The 26,811-nt window shown below is 33.2% G+C and overlaps 1 protein-coding gene across 1 annotated transcript in view; it reads right to left on the reverse strand.

The window, feature by feature from the left end:
• Nucleotides 1–3,036: 3,036 nt before the first annotated feature.
• The window catches only part of SLCO6A1 (solute carrier organic anion transporter family member 6A1), a gene marked incomplete at its 3' end in the record, with an annotated part of 62,029 nt that continues 38,254 nt past the window's right edge, over nucleotides 3,037–26,811 (reverse strand). Inside the window, exons 8-10 of the mRNA XM_077757277.1 lie at nucleotides 23,460–23,655; nucleotides 13,855–14,008; nucleotides 3,037–3,228 (exon numbers count right to left, since the gene is read on the reverse strand). Coding sequence (XP_077613403.1) covers nucleotides 3,037–3,228; nucleotides 13,855–14,008; nucleotides 23,460–23,655 — 542 coding nt within the window. The remainder of the gene's footprint in view (nucleotides 3,229–13,854; nucleotides 14,009–23,459; nucleotides 23,656–26,811) is intronic.

The following is a 26,811-nucleotide window of genomic DNA, read 5'->3' on the forward strand; positions in this document are numbered from 1 at the left end:
CTATGATAGGGACACTGCTCCATTTCATTGTATCGTTGAGTTCTCGAACTCTTCTTTCATGTTCCTGGTTCAGTTTATCTCTCTTTTTCTCAGCTTCCTCTTTTTCTATTATTGTGTCTTCTAAATCACTTATTCTCCTTTCTGCCTCTTCAATCTGTGCTTTGGACACTTCCATTTTATTATGTATCTTATTCATAGCATTTTTTAATTTGTCATAACTATTTTTGAGCGCCATAGTCTTTGTAGTAATAGTTTCTCTGATGTCTTCCATGCTTTTGTCAAGCCTAGCGATTAATTTTATGACTACTGTTCTAAATTCTTGTTCAGTTATGTTGCTTATATCTATTTTGAGCAGTTCTTTAGCTGTCATTTCTTCCTGGAATTTCTTTGGAGGAGAGTTCTTCCGTTTTGTCATTTTGGTTAGTTTTCTATCTCTTGTTAATTGTAAAAGCTTGTTGTACACTCTGCCCCTGTGAGATCTGCTGTATTAAAGAGGGCTCTTTGACTGTTCAGGGCCTGTCCAGTCAGGAAGTGTTCTTTGAATGGTGTTTCTTGGTTTCTCTTGTTGAGAGTTTGGTTATTTTCTTTCCCTACTCGGAGCGGTATTTAGGACTCTCCACCATGTGTACTTTGGCTTGTTTCTTGAGGTAGCTGCACTTATGAGGTTTCCTTCCCAGTGTATTCTGCCTCTTTCTCTTCCTAAATTCCTGTGGCTCAGTGTCCTATGACTTCAGACCTTCTCTGCTTTAGAGATGGGTGCAAGTGAAATGCAAGGAGCTCCCTACTTCTCCACCATCTTGCCGGCTCCCCTGTACTGATTATCTTCAATCTAAGCATTCTCTTGTTGAATTTTTTTTTTTAATATTTTAATAGTTGATTTATTTTTGAGACAGAGAGAGACAGAGCATGAGTGGGTGGAGGGGGCAGAGAAAGAGGGAGACACAGAATCTGAAACAGGCTCCAGGCTCAGAGCCTGATGCAGGGCTTGAACCCACGAATCGTGAGATATGACCTGACCCAAAGTCAGATGCTTAACCGACTGAGCCACCCAGGTGCCCTGAATTTCTTATCTCAGTTAATGAATTGTCATTCATTTATTTCCCTAGTTTGGAAACCTACACATAATCCTAATTTGTTAAAGATTTTGTATGAGGAACATCGAAGTAATAATCTTGCCATTTTAGGGGCGCCTGGGTGGCTTAGTCGGTTAAGCTTCCAACTTTCGCTTAGGTCATGATCTCGCGGTTCGTGGGTTCGAGCCCCGCGTCGGGCTCTGTGCTGACTGCCAGCTCAGAGCCTGGAGCCTATTTCAGAGTCTATAACTCCCTTTCTCTCTGACCCTCCCCTGCTCACGCTGTCTCTCTCTCTCTCTCTCTCCTAGAAATAAAAATATCTAAAATAATAATAATAATCTTGCTATTTTATCCAAACTAAATATTTCTCAAAAATATTCTATCACTTCTAAGTTTAAATACCACTACTAAATTTGAAAATTGTATCCTATGTCCTTACCTTTTTCTCTACTTTCCCTTCAGCTTAGTTTGTTTTATACACTCTTCAAAGTATTCTTTGAAGCTTTAAGTTTCAAAGCTTTTAACTTAAGCTTTAAGTTAAGTCCTTACCTTTTTCTCCATTTTCCCCTTTTCTTTATCTTTTTTTATACACTCTTCAAAGTATTCTATCTAAAATACATACTTGATCACTTCTACTTATGAGGTTTATTGTTTTCAGTGGCCTCCAGCCACAAAAAGGATAACATCATTCATGTTAATATGGCAAAGAAAGCCTTCCATGATTAGACCTTTATGGAGCCCAAGTCTCCCTGTCCCATTTACCATCATGCAACGTCTGTCATAACAAACTACTTGTCAAGATACTCCACACATTTTTGCCTCTACTTTCACTGCTCAGTTCTCTTGTTAAGAACTTTCCCCTAATTGACACACATTATGACAAGTCACTTATCTTCTAGCTCAGTTCAAGTACTGCATCTTCTATGAGCATTTCCAAATCATCCTAAATAAAAATTACCATTTCTTCAACTTTTTCCTGGGTCAGTCTGTCCAGGTTTTAATCAAGTCACCTCTAAATATCCACTGTACATTTTCTTTATTGTTTTCTCTCCCTATTATACTCTAGAAAACTTGAAGGCAAGGTATGTATCTTATTGGTCCTGTAATTTTGCCCAGACACAGATGAATGGTTACAAAAGCTGCTTCACTGTATTTATATGTCCAACTTTTATTTCTCATTAAATTGCAAGTTAATTAAAAGCAGAAACCACATGTCTTCGAGTTCTAAGACTTTTTGTGGGGGGGCCATATATTCATGTTTTCTAGTCTACTTTCCTAGGGGACAACAAATTGCTCTTCATGACTTAAAGTTTTATGTTAGCCATTTAAAAAACATTGAAAGTAATAACCAATTATCTTGCTACATGATAAAAAGAAATATTAGCTGTATTTCACATATTCAGAAAAAATTAATAATTTTTCGAAATTATTATGTCATTGCTAATGACAGTGATGTTTTCTCCTGGTCAAATTGGCTAATATAGAAGTAAACACTCAATAAATACCTGTAACTAATGAATCAATCCTATAATCACATTTGTGTTAAAATTAAGATTTTCCCTGTATTTATGAAATTTACATGTGTCTTAAACTAAGCAAAAAGTTTAGTTTTAAATGAAAGTTAAGCTAAATGTGATATCTATAGGCTTTATGTGAATAAATTAGAAAAAAAGGAAAATTAATATATACGCAAATTTTGACAATGTAACAATTTTCTTATATATGAATTTACCATATTGTAAGTTAAACTTAACTAATTAAAACTAAATGTGATAGCCACAAACTTAAAGCAAATAATTAGTTGAAACAGAAATAAATACATGATTTTTGACAATATAACAATTTCCCCCCTCACAGTTGCCACTTTGAAACAAAAGAATGACTCATTTATAACAATATTCTAAAATAGTCTTAAAATTGCCTTTCTCATTAATTAAATGAACAATGATTTTGAATTATATACATACCGAAGGATGGTCAGGGTGTTTGGTATACGAGAAAAAACAGAAAATAAAATCGTAGAAAAGACAAAAGCAACAAACAAAGGTAATTTATGGCACTTTGCATCACATGTCCCAGCTCTGGCATCAATAAAATCACCTTGGTCATCTGCAGTTGTTAATCCTTCTTGAATGCAAGAGCAATTGTAGTATGTCTATGAAAATGAAAATAAGAAACCATCTTCTAGAAATATAGTCATAAAACAATAATTCCTATCATTATAAAATAACCTCAATAATTGCAGAGACACTAGCTATTTTTAGTGCTCAATATTCTTACATTAAATCTGCCATTCATTATTTAGAAATGAAATATTAATGATATGTTCTAGGTACTTTATGTAATAAAAATGTGTCTGTGTGACTAGAGTTACTTAGGATAAATTCTATTGATTTTTTTTAAAAATTCGGCAAAGATATTTACATTCAAAGAAAAGCAAGGGGACAAATGTGGCTGGAGCAGAGTAAACATGAAAGAAACTAAGAAAATAAAATCAGAGTAGTAGGGGAAAAGCACATGATACAGAAACTGGTAAATAACTGCAAGAACACTTTAAGAACTTTGATTTTTATTCTTAGTAATGTAAAAACATTGGAGAGATATATGTATAAATGATATATTTTAAAAGATCACTCTGACAGCTATATTAGACTATGAAGGAAAAGATGAAAGCAGAGAAAACAGTTACAAATCTATTGAAATGAGGTGCAAGACAATAGGGATAGGGGCTGTGGTGAGAGAAAATGATGAAGCTAGTCAGATCCAGTATATATTTTGAAAGTATATTTGAAGGGATTTGTTTAAGGGTCTTGGAGAAAGAATGGTGACCAGAAGGAGAGCGTCATATAGAGAGGGAAGAAAGAATATAAGACCTTCAGTCAACAGTCAGTCCATGGCTCAGAAAGGGAACCAAGAAAAGTAAGCACAATGACTTCACTTTTCCCCCCATTTTTCTGATTTTGCACTTGGACTTTTTATTATCTTAATCCAGTCTGAAGCCAAGGAAGCTTTCATCCTATAGTTCAGTCTTCTTGAACAGTAAGTAGAGAACAGTGAAAAGTGGACTGAAAGGTCAGACAAAAGATGTCCAGCACATCTGGATTGGTTGCAGACAATGGAGGCTAGGCTGACCAAGGGAAAACTGAAAATATGAAGAAGGTTAAGTGAGCAAATGGTAGAATCACAAGATATTAGGCTCCGGAAGGGTTGAAGGACTGTGGAGTTATATTCAAAGTAAAAAAACCAAAAGGCCAAAAGTTATATTCAAATGAAATAGTAAAATATATTTAATTCAAATAATAAAAAAGAAGGTAGGTTTAAATCCACTATATCAATAATTACAATAGATTTCAGCAGTCTAAAACCTCCAACTAAAAGAGATTAGCAGAATTGAAGAAAAAGCAAAACCACATTATATGCTGGTTTATAGACACAAATAATTGGAATATAAAATGACAGAAACAAGATAGACATGGAAATAGTCAGCAAGAGAAAGCTAAAGTGAGTATTTAATATATAAAATAGACGTTAAGAAAGAGTATTACCAGAGATGGAAAAAGAAACTTTATAAAGGTAAAAGAAACAACTCAGCAAGAAGCTGTGACAATTATCAACGTGTATGTACCTAACAGCCTGAAAATACAGCCAAAACAGAGAAATAGATCATTGTATAATTTTATTAGGAGCTATAATAACTGGCTTATGATTAAGAGAATAACAACACAAGTAAGACTCATAGATGATCTATATAATGTACCTAACAGCAAGAATGTTAAAATAGCAATGATTAATAATTTCCAGGAAATAGAGGGGGAAATGGATGAAACATTTTAAATAATGTGGTATTTTGCCAGGGATTTGTACCCTACAAAAACATAAATGTTAGAAGTGAAAAACACATTGAGTAAACACAGTGGAAAGGCCTATTTGTAGTAGGTGTTAGGCAGCATTCTAAGATGTCACCTAACCATCCTCAACCCTGTTGCATAAGCCGGTATGATTCTCCCCTCACTAAGTTATGTTATATGGCATAGGTGACTTTAAGAGAGAGAGAGAGGTTAAACTTCACCTAATTAGGTGAGCCTTAAAAAGTACTGGGATTTTTCTGAAATTAGAGATTTAAATCATGTGATACAAGAGCGTTTACCTTTTGCCAGCTTTGCAGATGAAGTTATGCAGTAAAGAATGGGGATAGCCTCTAAAAGTTAAAATTGGTCCTCAGTTGACAGCTAGTAAGGAAACAAAGACCTCATTTTTCACAGCCCAAAGCAACTGAATGGCCAATAACCTGAATGAGCTGGGAAGCAGATTCTTCTCCAGAGCCTCCAGAAAGCAACACAGGTCAGCCAATACCCTGATTTTAGCCTGTGAGACTCAACAGAGGACCTAGTGATGGCATCTGGACTTATGACCTTAGAACTGTGAATTCATTAAATAGAAGTATTTAAAGACACTAAGCCTGTGGTAATTTGTTATGAAGCAAGAGTAAATTAATACATGGTTCTCCTCTCCAAAAACAAGGGGGGAGCAAAAGAGAGGAACAACAAATGAGAAGTTTCAAACAGACACAAATCCACAGACTATGAAAACCAAGCAAAATAAATTTAATGAAAATACAATCTAAACCCATCAAAGTAAAACTGTTGAAAACCAAAAGCAAAGAGAAAATCTTAATAGCCACCAAGCAGTCAGATATATGACAATAAAATAGTAACTTTTAAATACTGGGGTGTCAGGGTAGAGATGGGTAAACCCTTCCAATATAAAATTCCAGACCCTGTGAAAGCTTTTTTTTCCAAAAATGAAGGTGAAATATGATTCTTCAGGAAGAAAGTAAATAATCTCATATGAAAACATAGAAATGCATGAAAATGGGTCCACGTAAGTGCTTATTGACTTTACAAAACAATAATAGCATGTAATTTAAAATACATGAGAAATACAATATATAATAAAAATAAAACAAAGGTGGGATGTGAGCAAATGAAGCTAAAATATTCTAAGGATTGTCGATGGAAAGAGAGCTTGAAGCCTAACTTCTTGTAATCCTTAATGTGTGGGTGAGACTGACATTGCCCTCCATAGATAATTAGAACGAAGATCCTATTATAATATAGCAGCCTCTGGAAAAAAACACCATGATCCTGGGTTTTTTAAAAATTTTTAACATTTTATTTCATTTTTTGAGAGACAGAGAAAAACAGAGTGTGAGCAGGGAAGGTGCAGAGAGAGAGGGAGACACAGAATCCAAAGCAGGCTCCAGGCTCTGAGCTGTCAGCACACAGCCCAATGCTGGGCTCGAACCCATGACCATGAGATCATGAACTGTTCAACTGACTAAACCACCCAGGAGTCCCAATCCTGCTATTTTATAATGGAAGCCATATCAGCTGAAAAAGAACTAGTCTCAATGACAAGATCATGAAGAAAAGTCCAAGATTTCTTTAATACCTATATTAAGGAATTCTGAAGATTTTTGGTAGCACAGATAAAAAGAAAAATGCATGTGGGTCTCAATGAGAAAAATTGCCCAGCAATTATCAATATGAAGAACAGATAGCTATTTTCAGTTATACTAAAGCTCTAATTTTTATGAAAACTTAGAAATCTTCAAAGAAATAATATTTTTGACCAAACTTTTATACCAGTGTAACTGAAAAGCATCTAATTCTAATTCACTTTGATGCTCTGAATATAAACATTTAATCAGATTGATTTCAAAGTTGACATATTTTCATCACAAGAATATTTTCAATGGAGAGAATTCCATAAAAATCATTTAGATACATAATTACTTTTTATATATAGTGTTTCTTTATCATTTAGCAAAATTATTTATATTGGTATCAATTCTTTCCCATTTGAAATTAGTGCATATTTTATCTATTAATCAGTTACACTCATATCAAACTGTATTAATCATAATTTCTGCAATTATTCATTTTCTTTCAAAGCCATTATTTCTGTCAAGTTAATTCTCCTGGGTAATTTCTAATGGGTCTAATATTTGTCAAAAATATTTTATTGTTTCAATTTTATAATTCAGTATCACATATTACCACACAGTTTAAGTGACTATCTTATAGATTAGTTCTATCATTGTTATTCATTATGAGTTAATTATTCCTCAGAGAAATGCAAGAAATTTATACAGACTTATATGAAATAGTAAAAAAAAAAAAAAAATCCCTAAAAAGGTAAGAAGAGTTGGAACTTTACGGTGGGTGGCATAGTTCTTGAATACACAATGGGAGCAAAACACCAAGGTCAAGCAATTATGCTTTATAGTATGGTGAAAATATGAGCACTTAAAATTTATTTACTTATTTCAAACTAAAATGGAAGAGAGGAAGTTAGTAGGAGTATAAAGTAAGATTTTCCAGAAGTTAATAAGTTGCTGATGCTAGGTAATGGGCATACATACAGGGGTTCTCTATGCTTTTCTATTTTCTATTGCATGTAAAGCTTTCCAAAGTAACATATTTTAAAGACTTTAAATGTCATTTAAAATGTATAAAGTAACATTTAAGGAGAAACATTTTTAAAGGGTAGGCAATCTTTTTATATTACTATTCAATAAAAAAATGAAGATATATTATTAAATCATACACTACTGAAAACCTATGAAATACTGAAGTTGGTCAGGTATGCTAATATCTTATGATAAAGTAACCTGTGTATAACAGGAAAAACCATATTATTATGTAAGTGCATAAGGATCTTACTGCTTGCTAAGGGACGTGGTATAAGGCCCATGGGTCAGGATATATATACCTCTCTGTTGCACTCTTCCCCTCGGGAATACCAGCCAGAAACGAGAGAAAAACAGTTGTTAAAGCCTGCATCCCTCCTTTGGTGCCACTTAAAAGGGAGAAACTGAAGTTATTGTGCATTATTTAGCTGAGAGCAGATTTATGCAACTTTGGACAAAAGAAAATTAACCTGTACTCAACAAGTAACAGAGTAGCCAACAGCTCTGAATAACAAAATAAGAAAATTTGTCTGGTTGGTAGAAGGCCTAGGGAAGTAAGGAGTTCTGATGGTTATAGACCAGATGAGCAAATAGGGAAATTTTAAAATGAGTCCTGATACATGTCAACAGCAAAAGACAAACAGGAGTAACATATATTCAGCTGTAAGTCATTCATATTACTGCCATCTAAGTCTTCTCTTTTACCTTTCTAGAAAGTATGGTATGCTTATAAAGGTCTTGTATGTATGCTAATCACTGATTAAAGGGACTGATTTTCATATCTGAGTTAATGTGGAACAGATATAGAACAGCAAGAAGGTGTGGTATAGATATTTTTAATTCCTCAGGAGAAGAAAAAACTAAGTGAAAGGTGATCAGAAAGATAGTACTGGTCAGCCCAATGCTGTAAGAGAGACCATGGTTCAAGATTTCCCCATGAATGGGTACTGCTGATAGGAGGACAGAACTGAAATAAATAACAAAAGTAGAAGACACAAACTTCTCTTAAACCATTGCTTTCGACTTGGCTACGCAAGAGGCAGATGAAGGTCACCTACTGCTTTAAAACTGTAAAATTGGGATGATGTAATACATGGAAGCAGTTTTTTATTCAAGTATAATTAACATCCAGTATTATGTTAGTTTCAGGTGTACAATATAATGATTCAACAATTCTATACATTATTAATCACAATAAGTATACTCTTAATCTCCTTCACCTATTTCACCTGTCCCCCACCAACTTCCTTTTAATAACCACCAGTTTGTTCTCTATAGTTAATATATATAGTTATATATTAGTATATATATACTATATATAGTGTATATATATATACACTATAGTATATAGTATATATATAGTGTGTATATATATATACTATACCCCATTTTGTGTGTGTATATACATCTACACACACACACAGAGCCCACATCTTTTTAATTCATTTATCTATGATGGACACTTGGGTTGCTTCCATATCTTGAATACTATAAACAATAAACGCAGGGCTACATATACTTTTTCCAATTAATGTTTTCATTTTCTTTGGGTAAATACCCAGTAGTAGAATTACTGGATCATACGGTAATTCTATGTTTAAATTTTTGAGGAATATTCATTCTGTTTTCTTCAGTGGCTGCACCAATTTACATTCCCACCAAGAGTACATGAGGGATTCTTTTATTCCACATCCTCGCTAATACTTGTTATTTCTTGTGTTTCTTGTTTTAGTCATTCTGATAAGTGTGAGGTGATATATCATTGTGGTTTTGATTTGCAACTCCCTGATGATGAGTGATGTTAAGTATCTTTTTACGTCATTTGTATGTCTTATTGAAAAAAAAATGTCTATTCATGTTCTCTGCCCATATTTAATCAGATTGTTTTTTGGTGTTACATTGTATAAGTTCTTTATATATTTTGGATATTAACCCCTTAGCAAATATATCATTTGCAAATACCTTTTCTCATTCAAAAAGGTTGCCATTTTGCTTTGTTAATGGTTTTCTTCACTGAGCAGAAGCTTTTTAGTTTGGTGTAGTCCCAGTAATTTAATTTTGGTTTTTCTTCCCTTATCAAAGGAAACATATTTACGAAAATATACAATTTTTTGATGTCAAAGAAGTTATTGCATATGATTTTGTGTAGGAATTTTATGGTTTCAGGTCTCACATTTGCATCTTTAATCCATTTTAGTTTGCTTTTGCATATGGTGTTAGAAAGTGGTCTAGTTTCATTCTTTTGCATGTAGTTGTCCAGTTTTCCCAACACCATTTATCGATGAGACTATCTTTTTTCCATTGCATATTATTGCTTCCTTTGTCATAGATTAATTGACCACACATGTGTATTTCTGGACTCTATCCTCTTCCATCGATCTATTTGTCTATTTTTGTGCAAGTGGCATACTGTTTTGATGACTATAGCTTTGTAGTATATCTTGAAATCTGAGATTGTGGTATTTCCTGTTTTGTTCTTTTCAGAATTGCTTTGGCTATTTGGGGTCTTTTGTACTTCCATACAAATTTCAGGATTATTTGTTCTAGTTCTATGAAAAATGCTGCTGGCATTTTGTTAAAGATTACATTAAACCTATAGATTTCTTTGTATAGTATGGACATTTAAAAAATACTGGTTGTCCCAAACCATCAGCATAAAATATTTTTCCATTTATTTGTGTAGTCATCAATATTTTATAGTTTTCAGATGACAGGTCTTTCACCTTTTTGGTTAAGTTTATTAGTAGATATTTTATTCTTTTTAGTGCAGTTATAAATGGGATTATTTTCTTAATTTCCCTTTCTGCTACTTCATTAATAGTGTATAGAAATGCAACAGATTTCTGCATGTTATCTTTGTCTCCTATGATCTTACTAAATTCATTTATTAGTTCTAGTAGTTTTTTGGTGGTCTTTAGGGTTTTCTCTGTGTAATGTCAGGTCTTCTGTACATAGTTAAAAATTTACTTCTTCCTTACCAATTTGAATACCTTTTATTTATTTTTATTGTGTGGTTACTGTGGCTAGGACTTCCAGTACCATGTTGAATAAAAGTGGTGAGAGTGGACATCTTGTCTTGTTCCTTAGGGGAAAAGATCTTAGTTTTTCACCATTGAATATGTTAGCTGTGGGTTTTTCATCTACAGCTTTTCTTATGTTGAGGTATGTTTCTTATAACCTACATTGTTGGGGGTTTTCCCCAGAATGGATTTTGTACTTTGTCAAATGCTTTTATGCATCTATTGATAAGATCACATGGTGCTTATATTTTCTCTCATTGATGTGATGTATCACATTGATTGAACTGTGAATATTGAACCACCTTCACATCTGGCAATAAATCCCACTTGATCATGATTAATGATTTTTTTTTATCGTTTTGTTGTATTCAATTTGTCGATATTTTGTTCAGGATTTCTGCATCTATGTTCATCAGAAATATTGGCCTGTAGTTTTCCTTTTTTTCAGTATTTTTATCTGGTTTTGGTATCAGGGTAATACTGGCCTTAGAGAATGAATTTGGAAGTTTACCTTCCTTTTCTATGTTTTGGAAAAGTCTGAGAAGAATTGGTATTCACTATTCTTTTTTTTTTTAATTTTTTTAAATGTTTTATTTATTTCTAGGAGAGAGAGAGACAGCATGAGCAGGGGAGGGTCAGAGAGAGAGAGAGAGAGAGGGAGTCACAGACTGAAACAGGCTCCAGGCTCTGAGCTGGCAGTCAGCACAGAGCCCGACGCGGGGCTCGAACCTACAAACCGCGAGATCATGACCTAAGCGAAAGTCGGACGCTTAACCGACAAGCCACCCAGGCGCCCCGGCATTTACTATTCTTTAAATGCTTGGTATAATTCACCTATGGAGTTATCTGATCCTGGACTTTTGTTCGTTGGAAGTTTCTTTTTTTCCTTAGTTTTTATTTAAATTTCAGTTGTTAATATACAGTGTAATATTAGTTTCAGGTATAGAATTTAGTTATTCAACACTTAACATATCACACTCGATGCTCATCACAAGTGCCTTTCTTAATTCCCATTACCCACCCAAATCGTTCCCTCGCCCATCTCCCCTCTGGTAACCATAGTTTGTTCCCTATAAAATTACTGATTCAATTATATTGATAGTAATTGGTTTGTTCAAATTTTCTATTTCTTCCTGATTCAGTTTTCAGAGGTTATAGGTTTCTAGGAACATGTCCATTTTTCAAAGTTATCCAATTTGTTGGTATATATTTTTTGTAATATTGTCTTATAATCTTTTGTGGTGTGTAATATCTTACAATTTCTATGGTGTCAGTTATTTCTTTTTTTCAGTTCTGATTTTATTTGAGTCCTCTCTCTCTCTCTCTCTCTCTTTTTTATTACTCTGGATAAAAGTTTATCAGTTTTGTTGATTGTTACAAAAAACCAGCTCCTGGATTCATTGATCTATTCTATAGTTTTTTAGTCTCTATTTTATTTATTTCTAATATTAATCATTTTCTTTCTTCTACTGGCTTTGGATTTTGTTCTTTTTCTAGCTCCTTCCAGTGTAAGATTAAATTTTTTGAGATTTTTCTTGCTTCTTGATGTAGCCCTGTATTGCTATGATCTTCCCTCTTAGAATAGTTTTTGCTGCATTCCAAAGTTTTTGGACAACTGTGTTTCATTGTCAGTTCTTTCCATGTAAATTTTAATTTCCTCTTTGATTTCTTGGTTGACTCATTCATTGTTTGGTAGCATATTGTTTAATCTCCATGATTTTTTTGTGTGTGTGTGTGATTGATTTCTAATTTTATACCACTGCGGTCAGAAAAGATTTCAATCTTTTTGAACTTGTTGAGACTTGTTTTGTGTCCTAATATGTGATCTATTCTGGAGACAGTTCCATGTGCACTTGAAAAGAATGTGCATTCTGCTGTTTTAGGGTGGAATGTGCTGAATATATCTGTTAGGTCCATCTGTTCCAATGTGTCACTCAAAACCACTGTTTCCTTTTTGATTTTCTATCTGATCTATCCATTGATGTAGGTGGGTGTTAAAGTCCCCTATGTATAAGTATTGATTTATTCCTTTATGTTTGTTAATAGTTGCTTTACATTTTGGGTTCTCCCATGTTGGATGCATTATTTACAGTTCTTGTTGGATGGTTCTTTTTATATTATACAGTGTTCTGCTTTGTCCTTTGCTACAGTCTTTGTTTTAAAGTCTATTTTGCCTAATGTAAGTCTTGCTATTCTAGCTTTCTTTTTGTATCCATTTGCATGATAAATGTTTTCCCATTCCTTTGCTTTCAATCTGCATGTGTCTTTAGGTTTGAAGGGAATCTCTTGTAGGCTGTATATACGTGGATCTTGCTTTTTTTATACATACATTCAGCTACCCTCTATCTTTTGATTGGCATTTAGTCTCTTTATAAAGTAATTATTGGTAAGTATAAATTTACTGCCATTTTGTTACCTTTTTAAAAAATATTTTATTTATTTCAGACAGAGAGAGACAGCGTGAGCAGGGTAAGGTCAGAGAGAGAGGGAGACACAGAATCTGAAGTAGGATCCAGGCTCTGAGGTAGCCGTCAGCACAGGGCCCGATGCGGGGCTGGAACCCACGAACCATGAGATCATGACCTGAGCCGACGTCTGACGCTTAACATACTGAGCCACCCAGGCGCCCCTTGTTACCTTTTTTAATGGTTGTTTTAGTGGTTCTCTGTTCCTTTCTTTTCCTGCTCACTTTCTTTTGTGGCTTGATGGCTTTCTTTAGTGATATCCTTGAATTCTTTTCTCTTTATTTTTGGCAAATCTATTTTAGGTTTTTGATTCATGTTTATCATTAGGTTCATATATAACATCCTATGCATATGGCCATTAAGTTGACAGTTGCTTAAGTTTGCACCCATTCTAAAAGCACTAAATTTCTTCTCTGTCCATGTTTTATTTATATAATAGCATATTTTATATCCTTCTATTTTGTGAATTCCTTGATTGATTTTTATAGATAAAACTGATTTTACTGCTTTTGTGCTTTAATCTCCATCTTGGTTTTATACGTGATTAATCTACACTTTTATTCTTTGTATTTACCTGTGGATTTTTTTCCTTTCACAAGTTTCTTACTTATTGAGGCATGTTTTAATGTAGAACTATATTTTCCACTGCCAATTCCCATAAGCCCTTTGTATTATGGCCACATAAAGCAAATATTCTTTTCCTGTATTTTTAAAAAACATTTATAGGGAAAAAAGGTTTTATAGAGAGCTAGGAGTAAAACGTAAACACCATCTACAAGTTGAACAACTTATTGAGAGGAAGAAGCATAATAAAAAATACTTACCTTGTGATCTGCTATTGTCTTAGAATGTGTACAGCCTGCAAAGCAAGGAGAAAAATATCCAATATTATCTCTTCCACATATAGCAGAATATAATGAAGATGAGCATCTACAATGAGAATTGCAAGGAGCTGACAGGTTTCCCAACTGTCCTGTTCTGTAAAAAAAGAGATTGAAGTATTATACTTATTAATGTGTACATCAGGATATGACATCCATAAAAATATGATTATTTCAATAAATTCTTTTTAACAGGTTTATTGAGGTATAACTCAATATGTAAAATGAACTATACATAAAGTGTACAATTGGAAAATTTTGGATATATGTAGACAATTATGAAATCATCACTACCATCACCACAATCATGTTAACAAACATAATCATCACCCTCCAAATTTCAGTGTCCCTTTATAATACCTCTGTCCCCTGGCATCTGTGGATCTATTTTCTGTCATTTTCATTAATATAAAATTCATGAAATTGAATCATATGATATATATACTTTCTTTGTCTGAATTCTTTGATACAGTTGTTCTTCAAATGGTCTTTGTATGGTGACATGTCTCTATATCTCTTGGGTAAATACTAAAGAGTAGGATGTTTAGATCATATGGTAGGTGCTCACGTAACTTTTTGAGAAATGTCACTTTTCCAATTTGGTTGTGCCATTTTATATTCTCATCAGCAATGTTTAAGAGTTTCAGTTGCTTTCTACATTCCTCACTATCACTTGGTATACTCAGTTTTTTTAATTTTAGACATTCCAACAAGAATATAGTAGCTTCATATTGCAGCTTTTAATATTCCCTTCCCTGATGGCTAATGATGTGAGCCATCCTTTCATGTGCTTATTTCCCATCTGTATTTATTTGATTAAATGTCTGTTCATATCTTTTGCCCATTTTTATTATTTTCTTGAAATTTCTTTATATGTTCTGGAAACAAGTCTTTTGTCAGATATATGATTTTCAACTATCTTCTCACAATCTTGTTCTTTTATTCCTTTAACAGGTCTTTCAAAGGCAGAAATATTTTATTTTATTTTGACATAGACCAATTTATCGATATATTTCTTTATGGATCATGTATTTAGTGTCATATTTAAAAAACTTTGCTGAACCAAAGTTTATAAAAACTTTTCCTATATTCTTGGAATTTTATACCTTGTATTCACGCCTACAATCCATTTTAACTATTTTATGTGGTATAAGCTATGGATCAAAGTTCATGTATTTACATATAGATATCTAATTTTTCCATTATTACTTGATAAAATGATATGTTCTTAAATAAATTGCATATATATATAAACTCAATTATCCATTTATAAGTGGGCTTATTTCTGAACTTTCTATTCTATCACATCTATCATATATGTTTACACCAATACTATTACATTAGCTAATAACTCTTGAAATCAAATAGTGTTGGTCCTCCACTTTTACTCTTCAATAGAATTTTTAAAAATTTTTCTAGGTCCTGTGTATATTGTATTAATTTGTTTGTAGAATATCTAAAAAAGAAAGCCTGTTGGGATTCTGGTTGTGATTACATTGACAATTTGGAAAGGATTGACTGAATATATTGTCTTCCAGCCCATGAACACAGGATATCTATTTAAAAATTTAGGTCTTGAATTTAGCTCAGGAATATTTTGCAATAATTATAAATAGGGAATTCACATCTTATATTTATCCTTAAGTATTTCTTCTTCTTGGTACTATTGCTAATAACATTTTTGTGTAATATCAATTTCCAGTTGTTTGTAGGTAATATATGAAAACACCATAATTCTTGTATGATATTTTCTTAATAGTACTGTTAACCGTGTTATTTTTGACATTAATTTCTGCTTATTTGTAGGTGGTATGTAGAAATACTGTAATTTCTTACCTTTTGATCTTGTATCCTACAAACTTGCTAAATTTATTTTTTAGTTATAGTTATCATTTTTTAAATAGTGTTATAATTTTTTGTTATAGTTTTGTTATATAGTTTCTATATAGACAATTGTGTCATCTTCAAATAAACACTTTTTTTCCTACTTTTCTTATCAGGATGCCTTTTCCTTTCTTACAGTGTTGTAATAGTTAGAACATCCATTATAATGATAACGTAGAAGTACTGAAAGCAGATATCCTTGTTATGCTCCTGGTCATTCAATGTTTCGTCATGTCATTCAATGTTTTCATCAGTGTATAGCAGCTCAGGCTGCTATAGCACAATATCATAGACTGGGTGGCTTAAACAACAAGCATTTATTTAAATTTAAACATTGGTTTAATTCTCCAATATAACCATTTAGGCCTGGAATTTTCTTATCAGAAGGTGTTTAAGTACAAATTTGATATATTTACTAGATATATACATTTATTTTTTCTTAAATTTGTGTCTTTTGCAGGATTTACCCATTCATGGAAGTTGTTAGATTTATGGGCATAAAGTTGTTTATAATATTACCCTAGTATTCTCTTAATATTGCTAGAATCTACAAAAATATCACATCATCTCTCTAACTCTTGATATTGGTAGTTATCTCTATCTAGAGGTTTTGCAGTTTTATCCATTTTCTCAAAATTTCATCTGATTATATTTCCTCCATTGTCTTTCTCATTTCAACTTCATCAATTTCTGTTCAAACCTCAAGTGTTTCCATTATTTTAGTTACCTTGTAATCAACCTGCTTTGATGTTTCTAGTTTTTTAAGGTAGGAACAAATGTCATTGGTTTGAGACTTTTTTCTTTTCTAAAACCAGCTATACATTTTTCTTCAAGTACTGTTTTAGTGGCATTTTATGTTTTGTTACATGTGCATCCATATGCATTAACATCAAAATACTTTACAATTTCTCTTCCAAAGAAATTATTTGAATACCAGTTATTTAGAACTTTGTTATTCACCCTCAAATATTTGGGGCTTTTCCAGAAGTCTTTTTTTATTAATTTATTTCTTATTTAATTTCATCATGGTCAGAACATTTAATTTCATTATATGATTTAATCTTTTACTTTTACTGAGACTTGCTTTACAGCAATGTCAATCAGGTCCAGTTGTTTGTTAGTGTTGTTCAAATCTTATGCATCACACTGAGTTTTTTGCCAACTTCTGTTACTAAGAGTATTGAAATATCTGATTATATTTGTGCTTTTCTTTGCTTTATGTAGTTCATATTCTTATCTGGTATTATTTCAGCCAGACTTTTTAAAACATTTCATGTAGGGCAAGTCTGTTGTTCAAATATTATTTAAAATTTTTTGTGTGTAAAATTATTTTTCCTTTTTTTTTTTTTAGATTTTCGATAGAGCCAATGATTTTTTGTTTTAGTTATTTTTGAGACAGAGACAGAGCATGGGTGGGGAAGAGGCAGAGAGAGAGGGTGACACACAATCTGAAACAGGCTCCAGCTGTCAGCACAGAACCTGATGCGGGGTTCAAACCCACAAACCGTGTGATCATGACATGAGGCAAAGAGACGCTTAACCCTTCTCCTTCATTTTTAAAAACATTTTAACATTTACTTATTTTTGAGAGAGAGTCCATGCATACAAGTGGGGGAGGGGCAAAGAGAGGGAGACAGAGGATCTGAAGCAGGCTCTGTGCTCTGAACACAGAGCTCAACAAGGGGCTCATACTCACAAACTGTGAGATCATGACCTGAGATGAAATCAAGAGTCAGCTGCTTAACCGACTGAGACACCCAGGCACCCCTCTCCTTCATTTCTAATAGACATTTTGACTTGGTATAGATTGATGGGTTGACTTTTTTCCTTCGGTACTTTAAAGTACTTTTTCCACCCTCTTCTTATCTGCATTGTTTCTGATATAAAATCTATGGTTATTATCATCTTTGGTCATTTGTATATAAAGTATTTTTCCCACCTCTTGCTGCTTTTAAGATTTTTTTCTTTCCACTTACTTTGAGCAGTTTGATTATGCAGCATGGTGTAATTTTCTTCATATTTCTTGTTCTCAGGGTTTGCTAGGTTTTTAGGTCTGTAGGTTTTTTTTTAATTTAAATGTAATTTCTTCAAATATTTTTTTCTCCAAGGCCCTCCTTTGGAGACTCCAACTATACATATAGCTGGCCACCTGAAGCTGTCCAACTCACTGATGCTTTATTTTTGTTAATTCTCTTTTCTCTGTGTCTTTGCTGGATGTTTATTATTATTAATTTCAATTTTAACCTCCTGCAATGTCTAATCTGTCATTAATATCATACATAGTATTTTTCTCAAACATCCTGGTTTTAATTTCTATATGCTCAATTTGGGTTTTTAAAAATATTCTTTACTTTTTGACCATATGGAATACTGATATAATAACTGTGTTGACTCTAATAATATTAACATCCATGTCAGTTATGGGTCATTTTTGATCAATTGATTTAGCTTCTCATTAGCTTACACGATTTTTCTGAATATTGGACCTTATAAATTTTGATCTCTGATGATGAATATTTGTGTATTTTTGTGTATTTTAACCTTTACTCTGAAATGCAGCTAATTTACTTGGAAACACTTTTCTTTTTTTTTAGTTTGATATGCAGATTTAATAGCAACAGCAAAAGTAGTGTTCAGTTTACAGTTAATACCCACTGCTGAGACAAGATCCCTCTGTATACTTTATGTACTGTGATTTTTGAGGTTTTCTAGTGGACTAATGAGAACAGATATTATTCCCAATCCTGTGTGAGTGGTATGCACTGTAATTCTAATTCTTTTGGTGGACTTAGACTCAAGAACTTTCTTCAAACATATCATAATTTCTACTTGGCTTAATACTTCAGAGGGTCTTCTGCAGATATGTCCTCTAGGACACAATCCTGTTAACTACAGCCATATTGGTCTTTGAGCCCTGAGCTCAATTTCCACAGTTCAGGGAGTCAGGCAGAATCTATCTCAGTCCCACTTCCTGTGTCATGACCTTAAACCTGTACTAAGACAGTAAGCTGGAGGAATTACAGGGTTCATCTTAAATGTTTCTCCTTTCCCATGTACCACTGTCCTCCAATGACTGATTCCAATGCCTTTAAACCACTGTTTCAATTTTATTAAATTTTTGGTTGTTTTTAGAAACAACCAACCAGGAGAGGAAATCTGTTATCACATCTTGACTGGAAGTGAAAGCCCAGAACAGAGATGGGCATTTTTTGCCTTCTCTTTCTGTGCTGATCCCCCTGGGGATAGCCATGGTGAGTCTGCAGAGCCCATTAAGAAATTTTCCTTTGTTTCTTACAATCTTGTGGATCTGTGGATGCAAGTCCCAATGGTTTTTGGAACTAAGTGTTTTTGGGTGTGTTTAAGACAGGTGTGACTAAGGTGTGAGTCTTAAAAGTTGGCACAGTAAATATGGGGTCCATATTCTTCTCTCAAAACAAAGAAAAAACATTTCTTGTGAAGCATGTTTACTTGCAAAGCATGTTTCTTTGTTTCTGTAGGTGAACTCAAATGTCTAATTCATACCATTTTTCTTTTTTCTGAAGAACTTCTTTAAATGTTTCTTGCAAAGTAGGTTTACAATTCCACTATATTTTTTAATCTGAGAATATCTTTATTTTCACTTCTTTCTTTTTTTTTTTTTTTGAGAGAGAGAGAGAGAAAGAGAAAAAAAGAGGGAGCACATACAAGCAGGGAAAGGGTGGAAGCAGAGTGAGGGAGAGAATCTTAAGTAGACTCCACGCTAATGCAGGACTGGATCTCATCACTGTGAGATCATGACTCCAGCAGAAATCAAGAGTCAGAAGCTTAACCTAATGAGTCATCCAGGCACCCCTGTACTTCATTTTTGAAGGATAGTTTCATTGCACTCAGCATTCTAGGTTAATGATTTTTTTCAATCCTTTAAATATTTCATTCCACTCTCTTCTTGCTTATACAGTTTTTAAATAAATCTGTGATAAAAAAAAATCCTCAATCGTATATCAGTGAGGTTTATTTCTTCTGGTTTTCAGGATTTTGTCATTGTTTTCTCATTCTGCAGTTTGAATATGATATGCCTAGGTGTAAATTTTTTGGTGTCTATCCTTCTTGGAGTTCTCTGAGCTTTCCAGATCTGTAGTTTGGTGTTTGTTGTTAATTATGAAAAATTCTCAGCCATTATTACCTACCTCTTCTGTCCCTCTCTCCTTCTGTTTGCATTATTACCTGTTATACCTTTGTAATTATTGCACAGCTCTTGGATATCTGTTCATATTTTTAAACATCTTTTTTCTTTTTATTTTTCAGTTTGAGAAGTTTCTATTGACCTATCTTCAGTCATGGATACTTTCCTCCATCCTCTCCAGTCTACTAATGGGCCCATGAAAGGGATTCTTCATTTCTCTTATAGTGTTTTTGCTTTCTGGTATTTGCTTTTGACTTTTTTCTTAGAGCTTCTATTTCTCTACTTACATTACCTATCTTTTCTTTCATGTTGCCCACTTTTATGCATTAGAACCCTTAGCATATTAATCATAGCTATTTTATGCTCTCAGTCTGGTCATTTCCAAATGTGTGCCATATCTGAGTCTGGTTCTGATGCTTACTGTGTTTTTCAGTCTGAGTATTTTCTTGCCTTTTAGAATGCTTTATAATGTATTTGTTTAAAGGCAGCTATTATGCATCAGGTTAACAAGAACAGAGGTAACTAGGCCTTTTCATGTGAGGTTTTTATGTTTATCTGTGTAGGAGTTAGGCTGTGTTTAAAGTTTGTTGTAGCTACAGGTGCCAAAGGCCTCAGTTTTTGCATCCTCATTCTGTCTTCCAGATTGTCTTTGGGCCTCCCTATAATCTTTTTATTAAACAGAGCATACCTTGCAGCTCTCTCAGTTGTAGTTCTCTGTTATTACTAAGTATCTGTTAGGGTGGTGGTAAGATATTGTTGAGGGAAAGCACTCTATAATCTTATGATTAAATCTTGGGTTTTCTGTCTCTCCCTGCCCCAGTGGGCCTGAGTCCCTAGGCTGTGACCTTCAGAAGATTTTCTTAGCCTTTTTTCCTCCCTTTCCTTGTGTAAGATAGGAAAGCTATAAAATGGTTGACAGGTCTAATTGTCCTCCTTTTTAAGGTTTGGCAAGAGAAACTCTGGTAAAGTAGTTACCCAACAGGGTAGGCTCTTGTTACAAACAGCAGAGTTCTCGTGGGCATATTTTAAATGGTTACTTTCCCTCTCTTCTTTGCCCAAAACACAAGAGGATTCTTCTCCCAGTTTCCACTGTTATAACCTGGTGAAGCACCTGGATGATAAGAGTCATGAAACTGTGTGCGGTCCTCTTATGACTGAGTCCCTAGGAATCTTCAACTCTCAAATTATCCCATATTCCACCTCCAGCAATTAGTCAAGCATTGTTTAATATTCAGTTCCAGTGGCCTCTGCTCCCAATAAACTGTAATTCTCTCTATTTGCCTATCTCTCCAGTTTAGGGGATAGCACTTTTCCCAGTATGCCCCCTGTTGTTGATTTTTTATTTGTTCAAATCTTTTCTAATTGTGAGGATGGGAGTGATGACTTACAAGTTCTTTGCATATTGGAATAGAAACTTTAAGTCCTATTGTTCTTTATTATTTTTCACTACACTTACTAATATAAAAACAATCTTAGTGTGTGGACCATACAAAGACAGAAAATATATACCTGAGCTATAAAGAATATGTATATATACTAAAGTATATGTATATATACTTACTTTTCTACTTCAAGTTGATATTTTACCACTCTATTTAAAATGTGTAAGTCTCATAACCACAGATGTCCATTTCTTCTTTCCCTTAGGTTACAGCTGTCACACATATTACATCTACAACCTCTGATAATCTAAACCAGACAATGCTATACTTTTTTGTTTTCAATAGTTATATACAGTTTAAACTGAAGATGAAAAATTAGTCTGTTTACTAGTATATTTATCACTTCTTTTACTCTTCCTTTATCCTTCAAGTTTCAAGTTTTCCACTAGGATTATTTTGCTTTAAACTGAAAAAAAAAACTTAATAATTTCTTTTAGAGCTAACAACTAATTTCATTAGTTATCCTTCACCTGAGAATATCTTTACTTGATTTTCATTCTTGAAGGATATTATCTTTGGATAATGATTAAAGAGTTGACAGGTTTGTTTTGTTTTTTTTCTTTCAGGATTCTGAAGATATTGTTTTACTCTCTTCTGAACCCATGATTTCTGAAGACAAATTCAGTCATCTGTATTACGGCTCATATCAATATTATTTTAACATTCTTATTTGATAATGATGTCATTGAGATCTTCTGCGGGTCTATTCTATTGACTTTTCTTTCTCATAACTTTTAATCTGCTTGGTAATTTTTTTTTTTAATGTAAGACCTTTTTACCTAAGATACTTACAGCTAGCTGGGTTTGATGTTATCTTTACTATTTTTTCTTTTTTAGAGTGTTGGATCTTTCTGCCACCGGTTATAGTGCTGGCTGGCCAAATCAATCCAATCAGAGACCAAATTAACTCCTGGCTAAGCTACAGTACTTCAGGAAGGCCCTCACTGTTAGGTCTGAGCCTTAGAGAGATATCAATTGAGAACACATAATATTTGTTCACCACAGTTCCTCCCCATTCCACCCATAAAATATTCTAAACTCACTCTGATCTAGAGTATCACAATACTGCTAGAATTTTCCTCTACTTTCTACAAGATTTCTGCTTGATGGCAGCTTCTTATCTTCATAATTCAGCATATGTATTGAGTGAAAACCCAACAGAATGTTGTCTTATTTATCTCCCTCATTTCTTTGATATCCTACCCAGCCCTGTTTGTATCTCTTTAGGTTGACACATCTGTCAAAAATGTATCTGATTTCTCATTTAACTAGATGCTTTTTGACCAGAAGTTTACCCAAATTCTCAGCTTCTTGCCAACATCAAGAATTAGAAAATATCCCTAGAAGTATCCAACTCCAGAATATTGCTTCTTTTCTTAAGGGTCTGCCTTATTCTAGAAGTTTGGTCTTCAAGTTCCTATTTGCCTAAACAACCCTCTGATGCCTTTAAACAAACCTTTTAAACTCTATTCCATTTTTTGGGTTTTTCTCAGTAGGAGCATTGGTTGGCCACAAGTTACTCTGAAGTGAAAGTCTTATTTTCTTTACTTATTTTACTTGTTCAGTCCTTAGATTTTCTATATGAATTCTGTTCCCCTGTGTTTTGTATCAATCTCTACCAAGTTCTTTGAGTTTTTGCAACTTTAACTTAAAAAATACATTACTTATATGTACTTTCAGATGTACTTCAGTTCCATTCTTTGATGTCTATAAAAAGGGAGACATACCAATTCAGGAACAGAAGATAAGACTTTCTATAGATAGCAGTGTCTCCAAGTTGTTAGTCTCACTTTAATACAGAATATTACTTCTAGATTCTGAATCATGTCACTGTTTTTTTTTTTCCTTATTTCTTTAGAAATGTATAAGTAGTCATGTCACAAACTGTCATCATATTTCTGCCCTTAATATGAAAGGTGAAACTATACTTTATATTTCTTTTAGATGTTGAATAATTCCAATAACGGTATAAACATATAGGTTACTAGATAAATAACTATTAACTGAAAAATACATTGTAGGTTCAAATGTAAAATTCTAATATACAAAATAATATTTACCCGTCATAATCTTCATTGATCCCAGCAAATGGTACTGTATCACAGTGTATAAAAATTACAAACCCAAAGAATACAAGTGATACAACAGATGTAACGATTACAAATCTCATAAGGGCTTTACAAGACATGTGTAACTTGGAAACAATGATACCTCCCAGAAGCTGGCCAAGTGCACCTCCTGGAAGTAAAACAAATCCTGAAACAAAGGAGGAGGAGGAGAAGAAAACGGTTAAAAAATAATCAGCTAAAGACAGTACAGAAAATTCATACATTGATGTAATCCCCCTGCTCTAAACATATAGCCAACATGGATTTAAATAGAAAGACAACAAAAACTAAAAGGTATGATAAACATCCTGACAAACCTGAACTTTAAGAGAAGTACAAATTTGAGAGTGGGGCTGAAGCTTATAATAGGCATAATGGAATGATGGAGAAGTTTTGCTCCTATGTAGTAATGGCAACTAAAATAAACCCAGAACCTAATCCATGCAAACAGAAGAGGAAAATTGTCTTATTTAAGGCTATTATTGGATAGCAGCCTGCATTTATAATTTATAGCAAGAGGCATGCTCATAATGACACAAGTTCAAAACCTGAGATTTGCTACCAGGAATTAAACTAAGCCATCTGCTGGTTCTGAGGATTGATGTGCAATATTAACAATCTCACAACAAAGTGGTATTTCAGAGTAGCCATTATGAAAATTGTTTTCTTTTCAATCAAGCATAAAGGATTAGATAGAGGTAAGCATGAGGAGAAAAAGGAAGATGAGGAAGAAGATATGATATGATTTGATGAAAATGGCACTTTACCTCTGTGATCTTCCATCTAAAACCCATAACCCCTGTCTAATCACTAGGAAACAAACTGGACAATTCCCAATTAAGGAACATCCTAAAAAATACCTGACCAGCACTCCTCAAAATTGTCAAGGTCATAAAAAACAAGAGAAGACTGAGAAGCTGTCAAACTCAATAAAAGCCTAAGGAAACACATGACAACTAAATATCATGTATCCTGAATATGAGATCCTGGAATAGAAAAAAAAAAACAAAAAAAAAAAACAACTTCATGTAAAACCTAATGAAATCCAAATAAGATACTGGCCTTAGTTAGTATTGATATTGGTTCATTAATTATAACAAATCTACCATACTAATGTAAGAGGTTAATAAAATAAGGAAACAGGTGTGCAGTGTAGGTGAAAGAGTTTTCGGTATTATTTCCAATTTTATTTTTATAAATTTAAAACTGATCAGAAAGCAGCTTTCTGGGAACTAGAATAAGAGGCTCTACAAAATGTTTTATAGCAATTGTGATAAATATAATGGAATGAATGCCAGAGAAATAATATATGAAAAACTGAAACTAAGAATGAGAAATTTCCATCATTAAAAAAATATTATTCCTAGGAATAAAAGTACACTCTACTGAGAAGGATTAAAAATACTTAAATCTATCCCTACACATACAGAAGGTAAGGAAAATTGACATTAAGAATAAATCAAAAATTATAAAAGCTGCCAAAAAGTATGTTACTTACAAAAGAATGATAATTATAGCTAATTTATAAAATGATAAAATTAATCATCTAGACTGGACATGTACACACACACTACTGAAAACTGAGGCAGTGAACTGTCCGTGGTTAGTTAAAATCTCCTAAACAATCCAAAGGGGGGTAAAATAAAATTTTAAAAAGGCGTCCACTGAGAGAAGCTAGGATGGTAGGAGAAGAAAGAAGCAAAACAGAAGAGTAATAAACCAAAAAATATAAGTAAAAGTTACCTGAAATATTAGAATCCATGATAATGATAAATGCATAAAACTTAACTATTCAAAAGACAGATTGGTTACTTAATAAAGGAGAGTCTAAAAATAAAGTAGTAAAAAAAAAAGTACCATGAAATGTAGCTCCTAAACATGTATATACCTAATAACATCATATAAAATAAATTATGTTAAAATTGCCCAGATTTTAAGAAAATTAAAAATCCATAAACAAAGTATTTTAATTCAGCTTTCTCATAAAGACTTAGCTTATAACACTATTAAAGATATGGGAAGTATTAATCTATGTGAACAGTTATTTAAAGAGAAACAACATGATATAGTTAGAAAATAAAAATAATTTTTCATTAAGATATGGCTTAAGTAAAAAATGTGAGAATCATCATTTATAAATACATAGAACAGAAAAAATAATGAAAGCTATACCTAAATGTATGAGATGCTACTAATGAAAATCTATAAATAATTATACACCATGTTAAGGTCGCTAGGAGAATTAAATAAGTCAATTATTAATTAGAACAAAGTAAACATATGAGTGTTTGATAAAAGGTAGACATTTACAAACGCATTCACTTATTAGAAAGCAAAAAAGTAAAAGTGGGGGGGCAATATTTATCAAGAAAAGTGTGGGAATTGGAACTAAATCAGGAGACTTCAGAGGGTGAGAAGTATTCCTGTAGGTAAGGAAGTCAGTAAGAAGTAAACCACATTTTACCCCAGAATCTCAGAAATTAAGGGCAATAGGTACCACTAAAAGCAGGAGTGAGATAAAGATAAAAATAAAGGGAATGGATGGCAGCCAATATAATATAAAACGTTTGCTTCCCAAGTCCTATCCCATCCCCATGACATATAACTAACCGAGCAAAAGACTCTTGGTTTATACAGCTTGAACCCAACAACTGTACATTTCAGAAAACCAAGCTTATTTGTGAGCAGAAAACTGAGACCTTAACTCAGCCAGGAAAATATTGGCTGTCAGGATTATTGCCCTAGGTGATAGGAAAATCCTGGGCCTAGGGAGTTCAACAATTAAAGGGCTAAGTCTTTGAGGGTTACCCCAAAAGGAAACAAAACAGTGGAAATTCAACCAATGCACAGACCTTCCAATCACCTTTTTATGTACATATTTCCTTGGTGTACAGAAAAGTATACAAATCACAATACATACAGATGACTTTTCAAAGTGAAAGTTCCTATGAAACTACCACCCAGATCAAAAATTGAACATTGCCTGAAGACTCTCATGCACTTACAGGATTTTCTAAAAAATGGATCATAAAGTATGTATGCATTAAGGCTTCTTTCAGTTTTTTTGGTATGATGTTTGGAAAATTTACCCATGGTTTTATATATGGTAATAGATGATGCTTCTCAGTGCTGAATAGCATTCTAGATACACATATACAACTTGTTCACTGTGATATTGTGAATTGTAATGTACTTTAGAAATTCACGTACATGTCCTTTTGTAAACATTTGCACTTTTTCTAGGTATATCCTTAAGAGAGGAATTTGTGTTTGGTATGTAACTAGGAGTGGCATTCCTGAATGA

The sequence above is a fragment of the Crocuta crocuta genome, unplaced genomic scaffold (assembly GCF_008692635.1).
Source record: "Crocuta crocuta isolate KB4526 unplaced genomic scaffold, BGI_CrCroc_1.0 scaffold131, whole genome shotgun sequence".
NCBI classification, from domain to species: domain Eukaryota; kingdom Metazoa; phylum Chordata; class Mammalia; order Carnivora; family Hyaenidae; genus Crocuta; species Crocuta crocuta.